The 15,689-nt window shown below is 42.9% G+C and overlaps 1 protein-coding gene across 1 annotated transcript; it reads left to right on the top strand.

Moving 5' to 3' along the window:
- Nucleotides 1-6,061: 6,061 nt before the first annotated feature.
- On the top strand, nucleotides 6,062-14,959 carry LOC101162749 (transketolase-like). The gene is made up of 14 exons (XM_004068522.5): nucleotides 6,062-6,382; nucleotides 7,186-7,303; nucleotides 7,389-7,502; nucleotides 7,591-7,688; nucleotides 9,181-9,372; nucleotides 9,531-9,649; nucleotides 9,779-9,975; nucleotides 10,107-10,271; nucleotides 11,518-11,674; nucleotides 12,147-12,277; nucleotides 12,381-12,464; nucleotides 12,578-12,671; nucleotides 13,342-13,464; nucleotides 13,982-14,959. The coding sequence occupies exons 1-14, from the start codon at nucleotides 6,276-6,278 to the stop codon at nucleotides 14,167-14,169; spliced, it is 1,887 nt and encodes a 628-aa protein (XP_004068570.1). The 5' UTR covers nucleotides 6,062-6,275; the 3' UTR covers nucleotides 14,170-14,959.
- Nucleotides 14,960-15,689: the final 730 nt, after the last annotated feature.

Genomic DNA, 15,689 nt, shown 5'->3' with positions numbered 1-15,689 from the left:
GCCTGTTAGCCACCCCCTGCTTTAAAAAATGAAAGTCCCACCCCGCTGCCTCACCGGATTTGACATGCAAATTTTGGCCAATCAGATCAACCAGAAAAGTTACCACCCCCAAGTGACAAAAACGCCCTCTTAACACTGCGCGCAAACCCAGGGAGCGCGAGGAGTGAAGTGAGCGCACAGGATCACGGCTCAGTTGTAAAATGCGCGGTAGCTCAGTTAGCATTGCGTCTGCCCGGTTGTAGGGTTCGCTCACTTAGTTCCTGAATACACCTGCTCAGTTGTGTTTGCTCTCGTTCAATATATGGCAGCCATGAAACGCCATACCAAGCTCATGACGATAGGTCAGGATCAACCGTTAAATTGAGAGCCTTGCTTTTTGGCTCAGCTCTCTCTTTACCACAACGGACCTGTACAGCGACCGCATAACTATGGGCGCTGCTCCGATCCGCCTGTCAATCTCACGTTCCGGTCTTTTCTCACTCGTGAACAAGATCCCAAGGTATTTAAACTCCTCCACCTGGGGCAGGGACACTCCACCCACCGAGAGATGGCAAACTACCTTTCTCCGGTCAAGAACAATGTCCTCAGATTAAGCAGTGCTGATCCTCATCCCAGCCGCTTCACACTCTGCTGCAAACCGCCCCAATGCACATTGGAGGTCCCGGCTCAATGAAGCCAACAGGACACCACCACCACCAGCCCTGCCAGAGTCCAATATGCATCGAGAACAGGTCTGACTTACTGCTGGCTATGCAAACCAAGCTCTTGCTCCGGTCATATAGGCCCCATTTACACTGCATGGTTCAAGTGACCCAATTCCGATTTTTTTCTCTCATGTGGCACAGATCGGATATGACCGGTGAACGTGTGAGCAGGAAAAAAGCGCATGGATTCCAATTTTCTCAGATCGGTTTCAGGCCTCATTTATATGTGGAAATAAATCGGATACGAATCGGATATGTGCATTTGCGTGTGCCATGTAAGCAAAAAAATCAAATATTCCCCAGTAAATGGGAGTCGTACGTCAGTGACGTCAACTCAGGACACCACCAACTGACTACCAAGCTTTTGTTGCTCTGATTTTGCTGTTTGAGGACAGCTGGAGCCCAATCAGCGTGTTACCTTTCAGCCTCAGGCTTCAGACCGTAGTCGGAAACCCTGCGATTTCCGGTCCGGTCCGGACACCCTGCTATATCCGGTCAGTGAAGGTAGAAATGCTGCTACGTAGTCCTCAGAACGTCTACGTTTGATAGTTTTAGCATTGTGTAGTGTAAATGCAAAAATCAGATACGGGTTACTTTTAAAAGAGGATGTAAGCGGGTCGTCAAAAAAAATCGGATATAGTCAGAAAATCTGATCTGGGCATCAAGACCTGCTGTGTAAATGCAGTCATAGAGACTGGACAGCCCTCAGTAAGGCTCCCTGGACCCCATACTCCAAGAGCACCCTCCACAGGATACCACGGGGAACGCGGTCAAACACCTTCTCCAAATCCACATAACACATATGGACTGCATGACCAAACTCCCACAAACTCTCCAGCACCCTAAAGAGGGTGTAGTGCTGGTCCACTGTTCCACGACCAGGACAGAAACTGCACTGTTGTTCCTGGATCTGAGGTTTGACTATTGGACAGACTCTCCTCTCCAGTAGCCTGGCATAGACTTTCCCAGGGAGGCTGAGGAGTGTAATTCCCCAGTAGTTGGAACACACCCTCCGGTCCCCCTTCTTAAAAAGGGGAACCACCACCCCTGTCTGCCAGTCCAGTGGCACAGTTCCCGACTGCCACGCGATGCTGCAGAGACGTGTCAGCTACAACACTTACACAGCATCCAGAAAGTTGAGGTACTTAGCGCGGACTTCGTTCACTCCCGGAGCCTTGCCACTGAGAAGCTCATTGACTACCTCAGTGACTTCAGCTTGGGTGATAGACAGCCTCACCCCAAAGTCATCACTCTCTGTTTCCTCAAAAGAAGGCATGTCAGTGGGATAGCGGAGATCCTCGAAGTATTCCTTCCATCGCCCGACAATGTCCCCAGTCGAAGTCAAGAGCTCCCCACCTGCATTGAAAATGGTGCCTGTAGAGAACTGCTTTCCCATTCTGAGGCGCCGGATGGTTTGCTAGAATCTCTTTGAGGCCAACCAATAGTCCTTCTGCATGGCCTCACCTAACTTCTCCCATGACCGAATTTTGCCTCCGCAACAGTCCGGGCCTCAGCTCGCTTAGACTCCCGGTACCTGTCGGCTGCCCCTGGAGTCCCACAAGGCCTGGCCTGGTAGGACTCTATCTTCAGCTTGACAGCATCCCTTACTTCCAGTGTCCATCGTCCCCTCTGTCTCTTTGCGCGTCACGCAGACAATCCTCCGTGTCACTCATCCTGCGGAGACAGGCAAGCGGCAGCACCAAGCAATCCACGATGCAGGCTGCCACCAGCCTTCCCGCCTACTTAGTTCAACCAGTCTGCTAAATCACTACTACTTAAAACACAGGCAGGGTCCCTGCCCCTGCGTGTTAATCGCGTTGCAGACTGGCGGTTCCAGCGCTCCAAGCACTCCCGGTGTGTGTGCCCCGGTCACAGTGGGTCCTCACTACGTCTGGCGGTCTCGGCATTCATATCGCGCCCCGCGTGCGTGCGCCCCTGGCCCCGCGGCCGGCGTGCGGCCCGCGCCAGCGCGCGACTTCTCTGCCTCTCTCTTTCCTCCTCAGGACTTTTATAGTTCCCTTCTAATGAGGAACAGGTGTTTTTGATCGGCGAGCTGTGTTTGAAGGGGGCGTGTCCCTAGAAAGCATGCAAAAACAGGTGGAACCACAAACATGCAAAATATGCACAAAAGAAAAAACACATACAACATGCAATGCCCCCACATGATGACATATGTATTTAACAAATTAATATTTAGTTACCAAGCTTAATGTTATTAAGCTTGTAAGTTCTCATTTTGCAAACTGAATGTTTCTTTTTATGAAATTAAATATTTAGTTTACAAAATAAACATTTCGTTTGTAAACTAAACAGAGACTTATGAGAATATTTAATTTAAATATTTAGCTTGCTGAGTAAACATTTAATTAGTAAATGTAACATTTCTGAATGCATGATTTAAAAGGGTAAAATGTGCATTTGAATAATGAAACCTGTTTTTCTTTTCTCCTAAAACAGGCTGAATAGCCAAAAATATGACTGTTACATATAATATTTTGTAATATTTGTCAGTGTAACTTCAGAAAACATATATCCGGCAGGCTGTTCCACAGGCAAGGACCGTAGTGGTGGAACGAGGCCTCACCGTGTGTTTTGGTCCTCACCTTAGGGACAACTAAGAAGCCAGAGCTGGAGGACTGCAGGGTCCGCGAGGGCTGTTATCTAAAAGCAATTCACTAAAATGAAAAGGTCCAAGACCTCAAAAACATTTATGGACCGTTACGAGAACTTAAAATCAATCCTGAAATGCACAGGGAGCAATGCAGTGATTTTATGACCTGTGTAATGTGCTCCCGTCCCCTGGTTCTCGTCAGAACTCACGCATCAGAGTTCCATAATAATTGTACATTTAAAAGAGATGTTTTGGGTAAACCTAATCTAAACGACTGAAGATAAAAGCATGCATTAGAATCTCTGTGCTGCAAGAATGTTAGTATGTTTAGTCCAGATTCTTCAAACAGGCAACATTTGTCCGTCTTTTTGTGCTAAACTAGGTGTGGTCTCATTAAAGCTTGTTTATGTAGTAGAATTATTATTTTTTTCTGAGGTACATGAAGTCTTAGATTCTCATTTGCTCTGTTTTCTTTTTTTTCCCTGGCAGATTTCTATTTTTATGGACTAAGCCGACTAAATATGAGGATTTGTCCTCTAAGTGTTTGTCTTGTGATATCTCTTTGCCAAAATAAACTAAATAATTTTAGTTTTCATTATATCTCAATAACATCACTTGGATAAATAAACCATACTTTGTTGTACATTTGTCACTCTAAATTTTGTGTTCTCGAACTGCTAGCCTTAGAAAGAAAGTAACTAAAAGGAATACAAGACTCATGTCATGCATTACAATTTTTAGCCAGTAACTTTGTAAGTTAAGGGATTTGTATATATCAACAGAAAGGGTGACAAGAAGTTCATGTATATATTACAGTTAGGAAGCAACTTGCACAAGTTATTTAAATTTGGGATTTTTCTGTTTTTACATAAGCATTTCATTGTTTTAAACTGCTTAGCAGGTAAAGAGCATAAACTACTAAAACTATGAATGGAAATATTGTTTTCATGCATCATCTTCTAGTCGTAGTTAAAAAAGGTTGTATTTTATATTAGTGTATATTGTGTCTCAATTTCAAATCGTTATCATAATGGAGGGAAGGATTTCCATGGTCGCATCATTTCAGTTCTGCTCCTGCTGAGATGCATGAGTGCCACTTGTTTTACCCTTCAGGCAGCTGAGGATCCACAGCTGCAAGAAAAGCTAAGAAGAAATCTGAGCAAAGAAAATACAATGATCATTATGGCACAGATCTATTCTGAGAAACTGCAATGCTCCTCTGACCTTTCCTTGAGGAAGTTCTTTAAATGTTGAATCTGATGATCCGCCATGCATATAATGTGGTTCATTTGGTCCTACTTTCTTCTTTTAATTATTTGTTTGTCAGATAAAATCATCAAACTAATTTACCTAAAGCTTTATGATATATATTTGTCACGTACATCCAATTTGCATCTATTCAAAAGCTTTCAAAGACCTAACCCCTGACACTGTCGCTTTGCAACAGAACAATTAACAAAAAAATAAGACATAAAAGCCATTTTGTTTGTGTTTCGATCAAAGATGACCAAAAAACTACAAATGTACAGTGCAGAAGAAACCTCCATAAATAAAAATAAATCGTTCTGCATTTTTTTTTTTTGATATTTCCCATTGACATTATTGTTTTGCCTTTGATTTCAGAATCTCAATGACTTAATTTCATCAATGTTTTACTGCTAAAGACTCCAGATTATTATGTTAGTATTTTTATTTTTACTTGAATTAAATATTTTTATTTTTATTGCATCGGTAAATATCTCCTGCTTCAAACATTTTTCCTTTTTCACCTTTGAATCTATTTTATTCATCTTTCTCATATCTTTGCCAATAGGGGTAGCTCGCTTGACATTGTAGGAATGAAAAAGAAGGTTCCTATATGAATTATTAGTTTGGACGGTGAAGCCACATTGAATTAAGTTGACATGCTTCAACCCCCCACCCACCTAGTGAACATCCCAGCCCCACAGCAGCCAATGAAAGGGCCCTCTTTATGTTTTAACAATAACACCCATTCCACGTCACTACGTGGACACACCCCGTCCCACCCCCTGCATGTGTGTGTGGAGGGTTGTGTGTATGTGTGTATGTGAAGGGTTGTGTGTGTTTGTGTGGAAGGTTGTGTGTAGGGTTTTGTGTGTGTGTGTAGGGTTGTGTGTGGGTAGGGTTGTGTGTGTGTGTGTGTGGAGGGTTGCACGTGCGTGTGGAGGGTTGCATTTGTGTTTGGACGGTTGTGTGTGTGTGTGTGTGTGGACCGTTGTAAATGTTTGTGGAGGGTTGTATGTGTGTGTGTGGAGGGTATGTGTGTGTGTGTGGAGGGTTGCATTTGTGTTTGGACGGTTGTGTGTGTGTGTGTGTGTGGACCGTTGTAAATGTTTGTGGAGGGTTGTATGTGTGTGTGTGGAGGGTATGTGTGTGTGTGTGGAGGGTTGCATGTGCGTGTGGAGGGTTGCATGTGTGTGTGGAGGGTTGCATGTGTGTGTGGAGGGTATATGTGTGTGTATGGAGGGTATGTGTGTGTATGTGGAGGGTTGTGTGTGTGGTGGGTTGCATCTGTGTGTGGTGGGTTGCATGTGTGTGTGGAGGGTTGCATGTGTGTGTGGAGGGTTGCATGTGTGTGTGGAGGGTATATGTGTGTGTGGAGGGTTGTATGTGCGTGTGGAGGGTTGTGTGTGTGTGTGTGTGTGGGTGTGGAGGGTTGTGTGTGTGTGTGTGGTGGGTTGTATGTGGGTGGAGAGTTGGAGAGTTGTGTGTGTGTGGAGGGTCATTTTTGTGTGTGCCCAGCAGGATAAACCCAGCCTCATCTCTGTCCTCCCCCTTTCTTTCTCTTCGCCTCTATCCCTTTTACATTCACCCACACCGCTGCTGCTCTGTGGCATCCTTTTGTTGCACAAACAAACACATTTCAAACACACAAACCTTTTTGCGCCTTTCTTTCTCGTCAACTTTTCTGGTGCTGCAGAACTTAATACTTTGCCTTGATGGAGGATTACCACAAACCTGACCAGCAAACAGTCCAGGTGCTGAGGAACATCGCCAACCGCCTCCGGATCAACTCCATCAAGGCGACGACTGCTGCAGGCAGCGGGTGAGTCCTTCCATTTCTTCAATGAAACATCAGTATCACTTCTGCACTGTAAATGCACTGTTAAAAGAAGCAAATGTGGCGTAAAAATTATTTTAAATTTTAATCATTTTTCTCCTGTGCATATAAAGATGTAATCAACAGTAAAACATCTAAAGATGCAGACACCAATGTGAATGAAGGGCCACAGGAACAAGGTGTCCTGCCTTTCCCCTTCCTCGTTCAGGCTACTGATAGAATGTCTCAAGGATTCCAAATATTTGTTCAAATTTAATTAAAATTTTTTGATTGATTGATTAATTGTTCTGTGCTCCAGTGGTGAGTAAAGATTTAAAAAACAGAGAAAGACATGTTGAATCACAGACAAGTGGTGTGTGGTGATATGCAGTCAGCCAGTAACTCACCCTTTTAACCTGATCTTATCAGACCTGCTCGGATACAGGTTGTTTTAATTGTCAAGCAGCAGAAATTGTGTCTCTTCGGAGAAGATCAGCAAACTGAAATCTGTTTTGAAATAGTTTTTGTTCTTAAAGTTAGATATTCTGCCCTCAGTATTTAAGGAAGGGAGGATGCAGGCATAGACACACTTGGACCTTCAGTTTCTGCTTGTGGAGATTGTAGCTGTAACACGCGTCGATGACAGAAGCTACTGTCTTTTTGATCAAAACAAAGTGTTGACATTGTTGGATCTGTGTGTCTTATTTAGAATAACGTTCTTAATAAAACTGTTTCATTGACTTGATTTTCGTGATAAGAATGTGAGTTCACATTGGAGCGGGTGTTTGCACGTCTCCTCTGTTGTGCAGATTTCCCACATCATGCTGCAGCGTGGCAGAGATCATGTCTGTGCTTTTCTTCCACACCATGAAGTACCACCCTGAGGATCCAAGGAACATCAACAATGATCGCTTCATTCTGTCTAAGGTGTGCCATGTCTGAGCTACCCTCACCCTCTCCTGGTTCCCTTTCAGTTATTTTTATTTTCCACCTCCTTTCCTCTTCTTCTTAGGGTCACGCTGCGCCCGCCTTGTACTCCATGTGGGTGGAAACAGGGTTTCTTAAAGAGAGCGATTTGCTTAATTTGTGCCAGATTGACTCTCCTCTGGAGGGCCATCCATCTCCAGTGAGAGTCCACACGCAGCATCAAAATACAGGGACTAGCTTTTCTTTTTTTTTTTACCCTGAAATAACCATTCTATTGTGAATTTTAGAAACAACAATTTGTGGATGTGGCCACTGGGTCCTTGGGGCAGGGCCTTGGAGTAGCCTGTGGAATGGCTTACACTGGAAAATACTTTGATAAATCCAGGTAAGGGCTCTTAAATGTGTTTAATGCACGTGAAAAGAACATAAAAATAGCCAGGCTAGCTGGATTTTTCATTTTTTTCTCTTTTTTTTGGCTCTAAAAGGCATGGCAGTTAAGTTATTACTGGTATTTATGTTATTTCCCATGCAATAGCTGATATTTGTGTTTGCAGCTTGCTTCGGTCCTGTGTCTTTTTAAGAGGATACTGCACATGCAGTGGATGTGCTGCAGCCATACATGCTCTGCACCCATGATTCTTCTGCTCCAATAATCACAGGCTGGGTTATTTTTACCATTCAGGCAGATTTAATCTCAGAATCAAATGCAGAAATCACGCTTTAATGTGTTTAAGGCCACTTTATTAACATGAAAAAGACTACTTTTGTTGGGCACTTTTTTCCTTGTCTGCACCATCAATGATTTAAAAAAATCAGAAAGGCCAATTGTTATTATTTGCAAAATATTCACTTTGGCGATATGATTCCGGCTGGAGTTTGAAATTTTGCAGATTTTCCCCAGAGGCCAAATGTAAAGCACACCCGTGGATATGACGGAAATGTCAAGGGTGGTGAGGTGCAAGTGGCACAGCGCCCAAAAGCAGAGAGAGATATCCAAAAATATTATAGGACCACCAGAGGCAAGAACCAACATAAGACAAGTGTCTGGCAAAAGGAAATAGAAACCAAGAAACTGAGACGTAGGAAGCCTCTCAGTGGTTTCAACTAAAGACAAGTGTGATGGGAAGGAGAGCCAGATGACAAAAAGGCCAAATGCTACTTCATTTAAATTCTGGAATATTTAAATATCTTACACGAAACACAGAAAAACACAAAAAATAATTTAAGTCTCACTCCAATCATCTCTTGATCTATTTTCAAATTGTTCCCGGTGGTCTTTAATTTATAATTATTCAGGTTTTATTTCAATTTTATAGAAGTCGTTTTGAGTCATAATTCAAAGTAATGTGCAATTCTCAATCGAAATTCAATTTGCAATTCAGGCTTAGAATTTGAAAATACATTTTACAATTTAGAATTCAATACTAAAAAGAACAATAAAATGTGACAAATAAAAATTAAATAAAAACAAAATCACTTGTATTTGAAATGATCATGGTTTTTTTGTGTCATAATTCAAAGAACAATACATTTTTCAATTGATAATTCAATATGCAATTTGACCATTCATTTAAAAAGTGCATTTAGAGAGGTGGTAGGCCCCACCCTGATGAGAGCCTGACAGTTTGCATTTCAATTTGAATTTTAACACAAAAATAGCTAAACTAAAAGCACAAAAACCATGTATTGAAATGTCAAAATGACGAAGAATTAAAGTAGATCTTTAAAAAGGGAAAGCACAAAACAAGTAGCAATAAACACAATAAAAAAAACAGAGCTGGGTTTTCACCACTGAAAGATTCATTTGACAAAGCAAAACTCTCAGAGGCTAACAGGAAAGTGAACCAGAGACCCTGTCCTGCTTTGCTCCCATGCAGTTACCGGGTGTACTGCTTGCTTGGCGATGGTGAGATGTCAGAGGGCTCTGTTTGGGAAGCCATGTCTTTTGCCTCCTACTACCAGCTGGACAACCTGGTGGCCATCTTGGACATCAATCGCCTGGGCCAAAGTGACCCCGCCCCTCTGCAGCATCACGTGGAGAAATACCAGAGGCGCTGTGAAGCTTTTGGGTAACTCCACACACTAAGATTCGAAGGACATCTAGGTTGGAGTCTTCGGTGTTCCAGTATTCGTAAAGATTATTGTTCTCTTTAAAAATTCACAAAGCAGTTGTGGCAGCTGCCATTTGAATCTTCATGAGTGTGATTAAATGCGTGTGTGTACAAAGCTGGCACGCCATCATTGTGGATGGCCACAGCGTGGAGGAGCTTTGCAAAGCTTTGAGTCAGCCCCGCCATCAGCCCACAGCAATCATAGCTAAAACCATCAAGGGCAAAGGCATTCCAGGTAACTGGTTACTCCACCTCCTCTATAAAATACCCCACCCTTGCTCACTGCTTCCGCTTTCCGTAGTGATGTTAACCAATTTAATAAAGAGCGTCTGTAAAGTCCAGCACCGCTTTCATCTGTTTTCAGCTGCAGAGGATAAACTGGGCTGGCATGCCAAAGCTCTGCCTAAAGACATGGCCGAGATGGTCATCAAGGATCTGCAGAGCCGCATCATGAGCAGCAGTAAGCACTTGTACCCCCCCCCTCCCACTGAAGACTCCCCACCTGCAAGCCTGAGGAACATCAGGATGCCTAGTGCACCCAACTACAAAGCTGGAGAAAAGGTGTTTCATCTGTACATAGCAAAGACTCGCTTCATGTCCTCACTCTCGATATTTTGGGATTTCCTTGCGTCACAAACCACGGCTGCAATTCAATGGATACTAGAAACTGTTGATTAATGTTTCTTCTTCAGATTGCCACTCGGAAGGCATATGGGACAGCACTAGCCAAGTTGGGCCGCTACAATGACCGTGTGGTGGTGCTCGATGCAGACACCAACAATCTCACCTACTCTGAGATTTTCAAGAACGAACATCCGAACAGATTCGTCGAGTGCTACGTTGCTCAACAGAACATGGTATGAATCCTAACCAGTCCTGTAATGGAGATTTTTAAATTCACAGAAGGTTTATGCTCCACCACTTCAAATGTCAGTCACCTGAAAAGAACAGACAGTGACTGACTAGTGGTCAGAAGAAAACCATCAATCGGCTGCAGCTTAAGCAAAACTCAGGCGCATGCTTCTGAACCAGGACCAGAAAGAAGGAGCACATTTTGAAGTCTTTACCCTGGGCTCCAGTCAGCTTAAAAACCCATTTTAGGATTCATTTATTTGCTTATGAATGCTCTAATGGAATTGGACCTTCATTTTGATCAGAATGACTTGTAGTTTACGACCCTTCCAGAGCGCTCAGGTCACTGTGGGCCTCGCTGTGGAACTGCCTGCTAAGGATCTTTTAAGCTTAGTTTAGCTTAGTTTAAGCTTAGTTTTACGTCGTTTTTACATTTCATCATTCTTTTTTGTAGACATACATGTATGCTGGGGTTTCTTTTATCAGTATTACTATTTTAACATTTTATTGTATTTTATGTAAAGCACTTTAATGTGTTCTGCAGCAGGAAAAGGGATCAATATATGACGTTTGGTCTGAATTTTGAGAGAACGGCGTTTCACGGTAAATGTAGTGATTCTTGACACCTTTACTGTGCAGCAGCCATTACTTTATGTGTCCTTTTTAATTCGGTGTAATTTGCCAACAATCGTTTTGTGTTCTGTTGTGTCTCCAGCAGCAGCCATTTGAAATGTAGGTCAGGCGCATTTATGATGTTAAGGAGACCTGACAAGTGTATTCAGAAGTAAAATATTAATCAGTGCAGAGGATGGAACCATCTGGCTGAATGCAGAAAAAAACCCATAGGTTAAAGGCTAAGAAAACTGTGGCTAACCCAAAACAGCTCAAGAGCATTTCATTGAAATGTATTTATGAAATGTGCAGCGTCTACCAATTTTACTGCCACAATAAAAAGGGGCTTTATTCTTTGCCAAAGCACATAAGTTGCAGGATTGTGGAGAGTCCAGGAGACAGGACAAAGGAAATTATTTGTCAGAGGAGGTATGCTTCTGATTCTTCCCATATGTTAAATGAAGCTGCAGGGATTTGTGCAGAGCGCCTCTCCCTGATGTGTTTTTTAGTTCAAAGGCATCTTCGCACAGAAGGTTTGTGCTGCAAATACATGCTCCTCTGGATCTTTATGTGATCAAGTTGGTTCTTAAAACAAGACAATTTGCAGTTATAAATCTGCGATCTTTTTTCTACTCTCAGGTGAGCGTTGCCACAGGCTGCGCAGCCCGGGAGAGGAATGTGGTGTTTGCCAGCACTTTTGCTTCCTTCTTCACTCGAGCCTACGACCAGCTTCGCATGGCAGCGATCTCTGAAAGCAACATCAACTTGTGTGGCTCTCACTGCGGTCTGTCTACTGGTTAGTAGAGTGTTGTTAACAAACATGCACCCCACAATCCCTCGCACAAATTCCATTAACTAACCTCCTTCACAAAACCCCTTTTTTATCCCTTTCCTGTGCCCGACCACGTCTCAGCCTCCAGTTCCTTAGCTCACAGCATCCCTGAAAATGCCACCTAAAAGGTTCTGATAGTGTGTTTGTGATGGTTGAGCTCTTCTTTGTCTCTTTTTCCCTCTAACCTGAGTTTCCTTCATGTTTGCCCCCTCTGGGCGTACAGCTGTTTCCCAGTCCTCCCCCTTTTCTCCCTTTGTGTCTGCCCTGGAAGCTGTCAGCCGGGGACCCCGTGTCTCTTTGTCAGAGCAGGTACACTGCCTGCAGTCTGGCTTTTCCGGACACTCATTTGCATGCATCACCTCACCAGACAACTTAATAGCTCACATAGATGTTCAATAAAAAAGAGGCATGGAATCAAAAAGGACTTGTGTTGTAGGCGAGGAGGGGCCGTCCCTGATGGCGTTGGAGGACATGGCCATGTTCCGGACCCTTCCTACAGCAACCATTTTCTATCCTAGTGATGGTGTGTCCACAGAGAAGGCTGTTGAGCTGGCTGCAACCACAAAGGTATTGAAATGCCACTGCAGATGTGACTAATGCAAGCCACAAATTAGGGTTCAAACATTCTATGTTGTGGTGATTTTGTCATCACTTTCCTCCTTCAAATAAGGGTGTTTGCTACATCCGAACCAGCCGCCTAGACAACTCCATCATCTACAACAGCAATGAGGATTTCCATGTTGGCCAGGCAAAGGTGAGAGGGCTTTATAATGCTAAGATAAAGATAAGAAGAAGATTAAAAGAAAAATTACATTTTAAAACCCGAACAATTCTGAATGATTCTGAGGATGCTGTTGTGTTTGTCAGGTGGTGTATCAGAGCAAGGAGGACCAGGTGACGGTGGTTGCAGCTGGAGTGACCTTGCATGAGGCCCTTGCTGCAGCTGAACATCTGAAAAAAGGTAACTTATCTCAAATATCTGAAAACAAATCATTTTTGTTAGAAAATGTTTTACATTTGAACATTAATTTAGCATCCTTACACCTCATGTTCAACCTCCAGGTGTATCACACGGTTTAGCTCATGAAAGTCTCTTTTGAACAGTTACACTCAGCTGAATTTGCACAACAGCTGATCTGATTTGTATATAGGTTAAGTCATTTACTGGTGCATAGTTATATTTTATGTTATACGTAAATGTGTCAGATATCCTGTATACATTCTATTCTATCTTTATTTTGTTTTATTTTATTTCACCTTTCACATTTTGCCATTCAGAGCAGACAGCAAAGTCAGCATCTCATTGTACAGGGAAAGCCGTTTCCTTACAATAAACTTCCTTTGAATCCTTAAACCTTTAAATGTTCAAACTTCACTAACTTCATCAAAAATGATCCCATATGTTTGCATTGATGCCCTGAAAACAAAATACTCCATTATTGTCAGACCAGTTTTGAATACATTTCATAAAATAATTTACAACATGTTATTTCTTTCGGCTTGGTCCCATAAACCGAGCAAATAAGAACATCTGTCAGTAGTAATCGTTGGTGACTGTGTTGCATAAAGGAAATGTTGTCATTTGGATGTTTTGAAACGGTTGCTTTCAAACATGTGTATGGATTTTCCAGAGAGGATCTCGGTCAGAGTGATTGACCCTTTCACAATCAAACCTCTGGACGCCAAAACCATCATCGACCACACACGTGCCACCAGGGGGCGGATTCTTACAGTAGAAGACCACTACTATGAAGGTAGGCTTTCATTAAAAGAAAGAGCTCATGCTGTGCTGCTTTTGCATATTTCATCAACACTGCCAGCCTAGCGGCAACGAGCGTCCTAGCACAATGACTCTTGAGGGCCTTGCGATTGGTCCGTGTCCTCGGCTGTGTTGTGGTGGCACGTTCCCATTGGTTTGGTCACAGAGACATGGTGTGTTGGCATCTGCTCATTGGTTGTGAGCCATCTTTGGAGGTGGGGTATTTCTTCGGTGGTGTGTTTTGTAAATGCTAGAATTGGAGAGGCAGAGTGCTGTCAGATTTCCTTAGCTGAGCATGTGGCCGTGGGGCTGACTGTGACCTAGATAGGACACTCTCACTTGCCCTGTGCCGTGTGAGATGGCATGGACCACTCTAGACAAACAGTTTCCATCAGCTGAGTGCTTTTGCTATTCAGTTTAAATTAAAAACATACACTTTTGTGGATTCACTGATATCGTTTTGACTTGTTTCTTTTTGTCTTATTACCACGTTGTAATCCATCGTTTTACAGGTGGTTTGGGCGAGGCCATGTCTTCAGCAATGGTGAACGAGTCTGGCTTCAACCTCCAGCGCTTGGCAGTGTCCCATATTCCCCATAGTGGCAAGCCACACGAGTTGCTTAAGATGCACGGCATAGACCGCGATGCCATTGCTCAGGCCGTACGCAAGATGCTCAGCAGCTCCACCAACGCCAAGTAACTTTTTCTATGTCCCACCCACCAACTTACATCTCCTTCAGACGGTGAGAAGTAGTCAAGTATGTTTCACAGCAGTTTGGTCAAGTTGTTCACTGTGAGTTTTGCTCTAAATGTGTTCTGATGTGTTGTAATCTGTGCTGTTTACCTTTAAAGAGTCCCTTCCTTTGGTGCTTTTATTGTGTTATCAACACACACACACACACACACACACACACACAATTTTGCACACCACACCCTCACGTATGATGTCAGCATTGTTAGAAATCTGCTCCAGACTTGTCATTGTTGGATGCTCATTGTGTGCAGCACTGCATTATTTCATGCTCCATGTTTGTGTGTTTAAAATCCCCTGTTGACCCGAAAATGATTTTGTTCGGGTTTAGTGCTCAAAGCTAGGTAGGGCATCATTTTAAAGTAGGTTTATGCTACAACAAGTAGAAGCTAAGTGAGTTGTCGTTGTTGTTGTTGTTTTCAAAGCGTAGAGCACGATTTTCAACCAAGTTAGGAAAGAGGTTTGGAGAAGTAACCAAAACCCACAGTTCACAGGATCAGAACATGACTCGACTTTTGCATTTTCAAAAGTACATCCTTTTGACCACCAGGCGTATGCAGGATACGTCCTAATAAACACACTTTAATGCTGCAGGCCTGTCAGGCCTATCCGGTTCTGACAGAGAGAATATCATGAAGGCTGCAGCAGCTACAATGCAGGGCGAGCGAACAGCAGTTTCTTAACCATTTGTATGTCTCCTACTTTCATGAAATAAATGTCTGGATTTGACTTTGAAGAATTTCTGCCTGGTTGTGTTTCTTCAGCAGAAACCTTGTGTTGCTGTTCCCATTTATTTAGCGTAAATTGAATTTTAAACAATTGTTTAGCAGACTTTCTTTTTTGGAAGTCTAATTTGTCTAATTTGTTTGTTTTTTAAATAATGTGTCTACTCGCACGTACTTTTTGAGATGCGTTCAGCCAGTGCTAAACTTTTTTCTTGGCCGCACGGACAGAGGAAGTATTAAGGTTATGGTTACTGTTACGATTAAACCACCAAATTGTTCCTGAGCGCGGCTGTTTCTGCAAATGACCGCTCCTCTGGGGGAAGGATTAAATGTGGAGAACATATTTCACACACCTTATGTGACAGATGAGGGGACTTTAACTTTAAGTTTAACTTGAAATACGTGTAGCCAAAAACAAAATAAAGACCTTAAAATACGTGCGGGCAATGCAGCATTTTGGGCAACATGAATTCCCAGCACTTTTTGTGCTGGTCGCTCGGAAATACGTGTGAATAACATCATCCTCTTGAAAAAGGTAAGAACTTACGACATGGACTGTTTATAGTATAAGTAAGCGTTAATGGCTAACGAAGTGTGCATTATCAGAATTAACGCACGCGGCGTGCGTTAATTCTGATAATGCACACTTCGTCAGGGATTGACCCGCTTATACCATGGTAACTTACAAAAGAAATACACATTCAACCAAATTAGTCCTTTATTCTTGTTATTTTTTTGGTTTGG

Source organism: Oryzias latipes, chromosome 5 (assembly GCF_053564925.1).
Source record: "Oryzias latipes strain Hd-rR chromosome 5, Olatipes_Hd-rR_3.1".
In the NCBI taxonomy this organism is placed as follows: Eukaryota; Metazoa; Chordata; class Actinopteri; order Beloniformes; family Adrianichthyidae; genus Oryzias; species Oryzias latipes.
The sequence above is the reverse complement of the archived record's forward strand: the minus strand, read 5'-3'. Positions and strand labels throughout refer to the sequence as shown.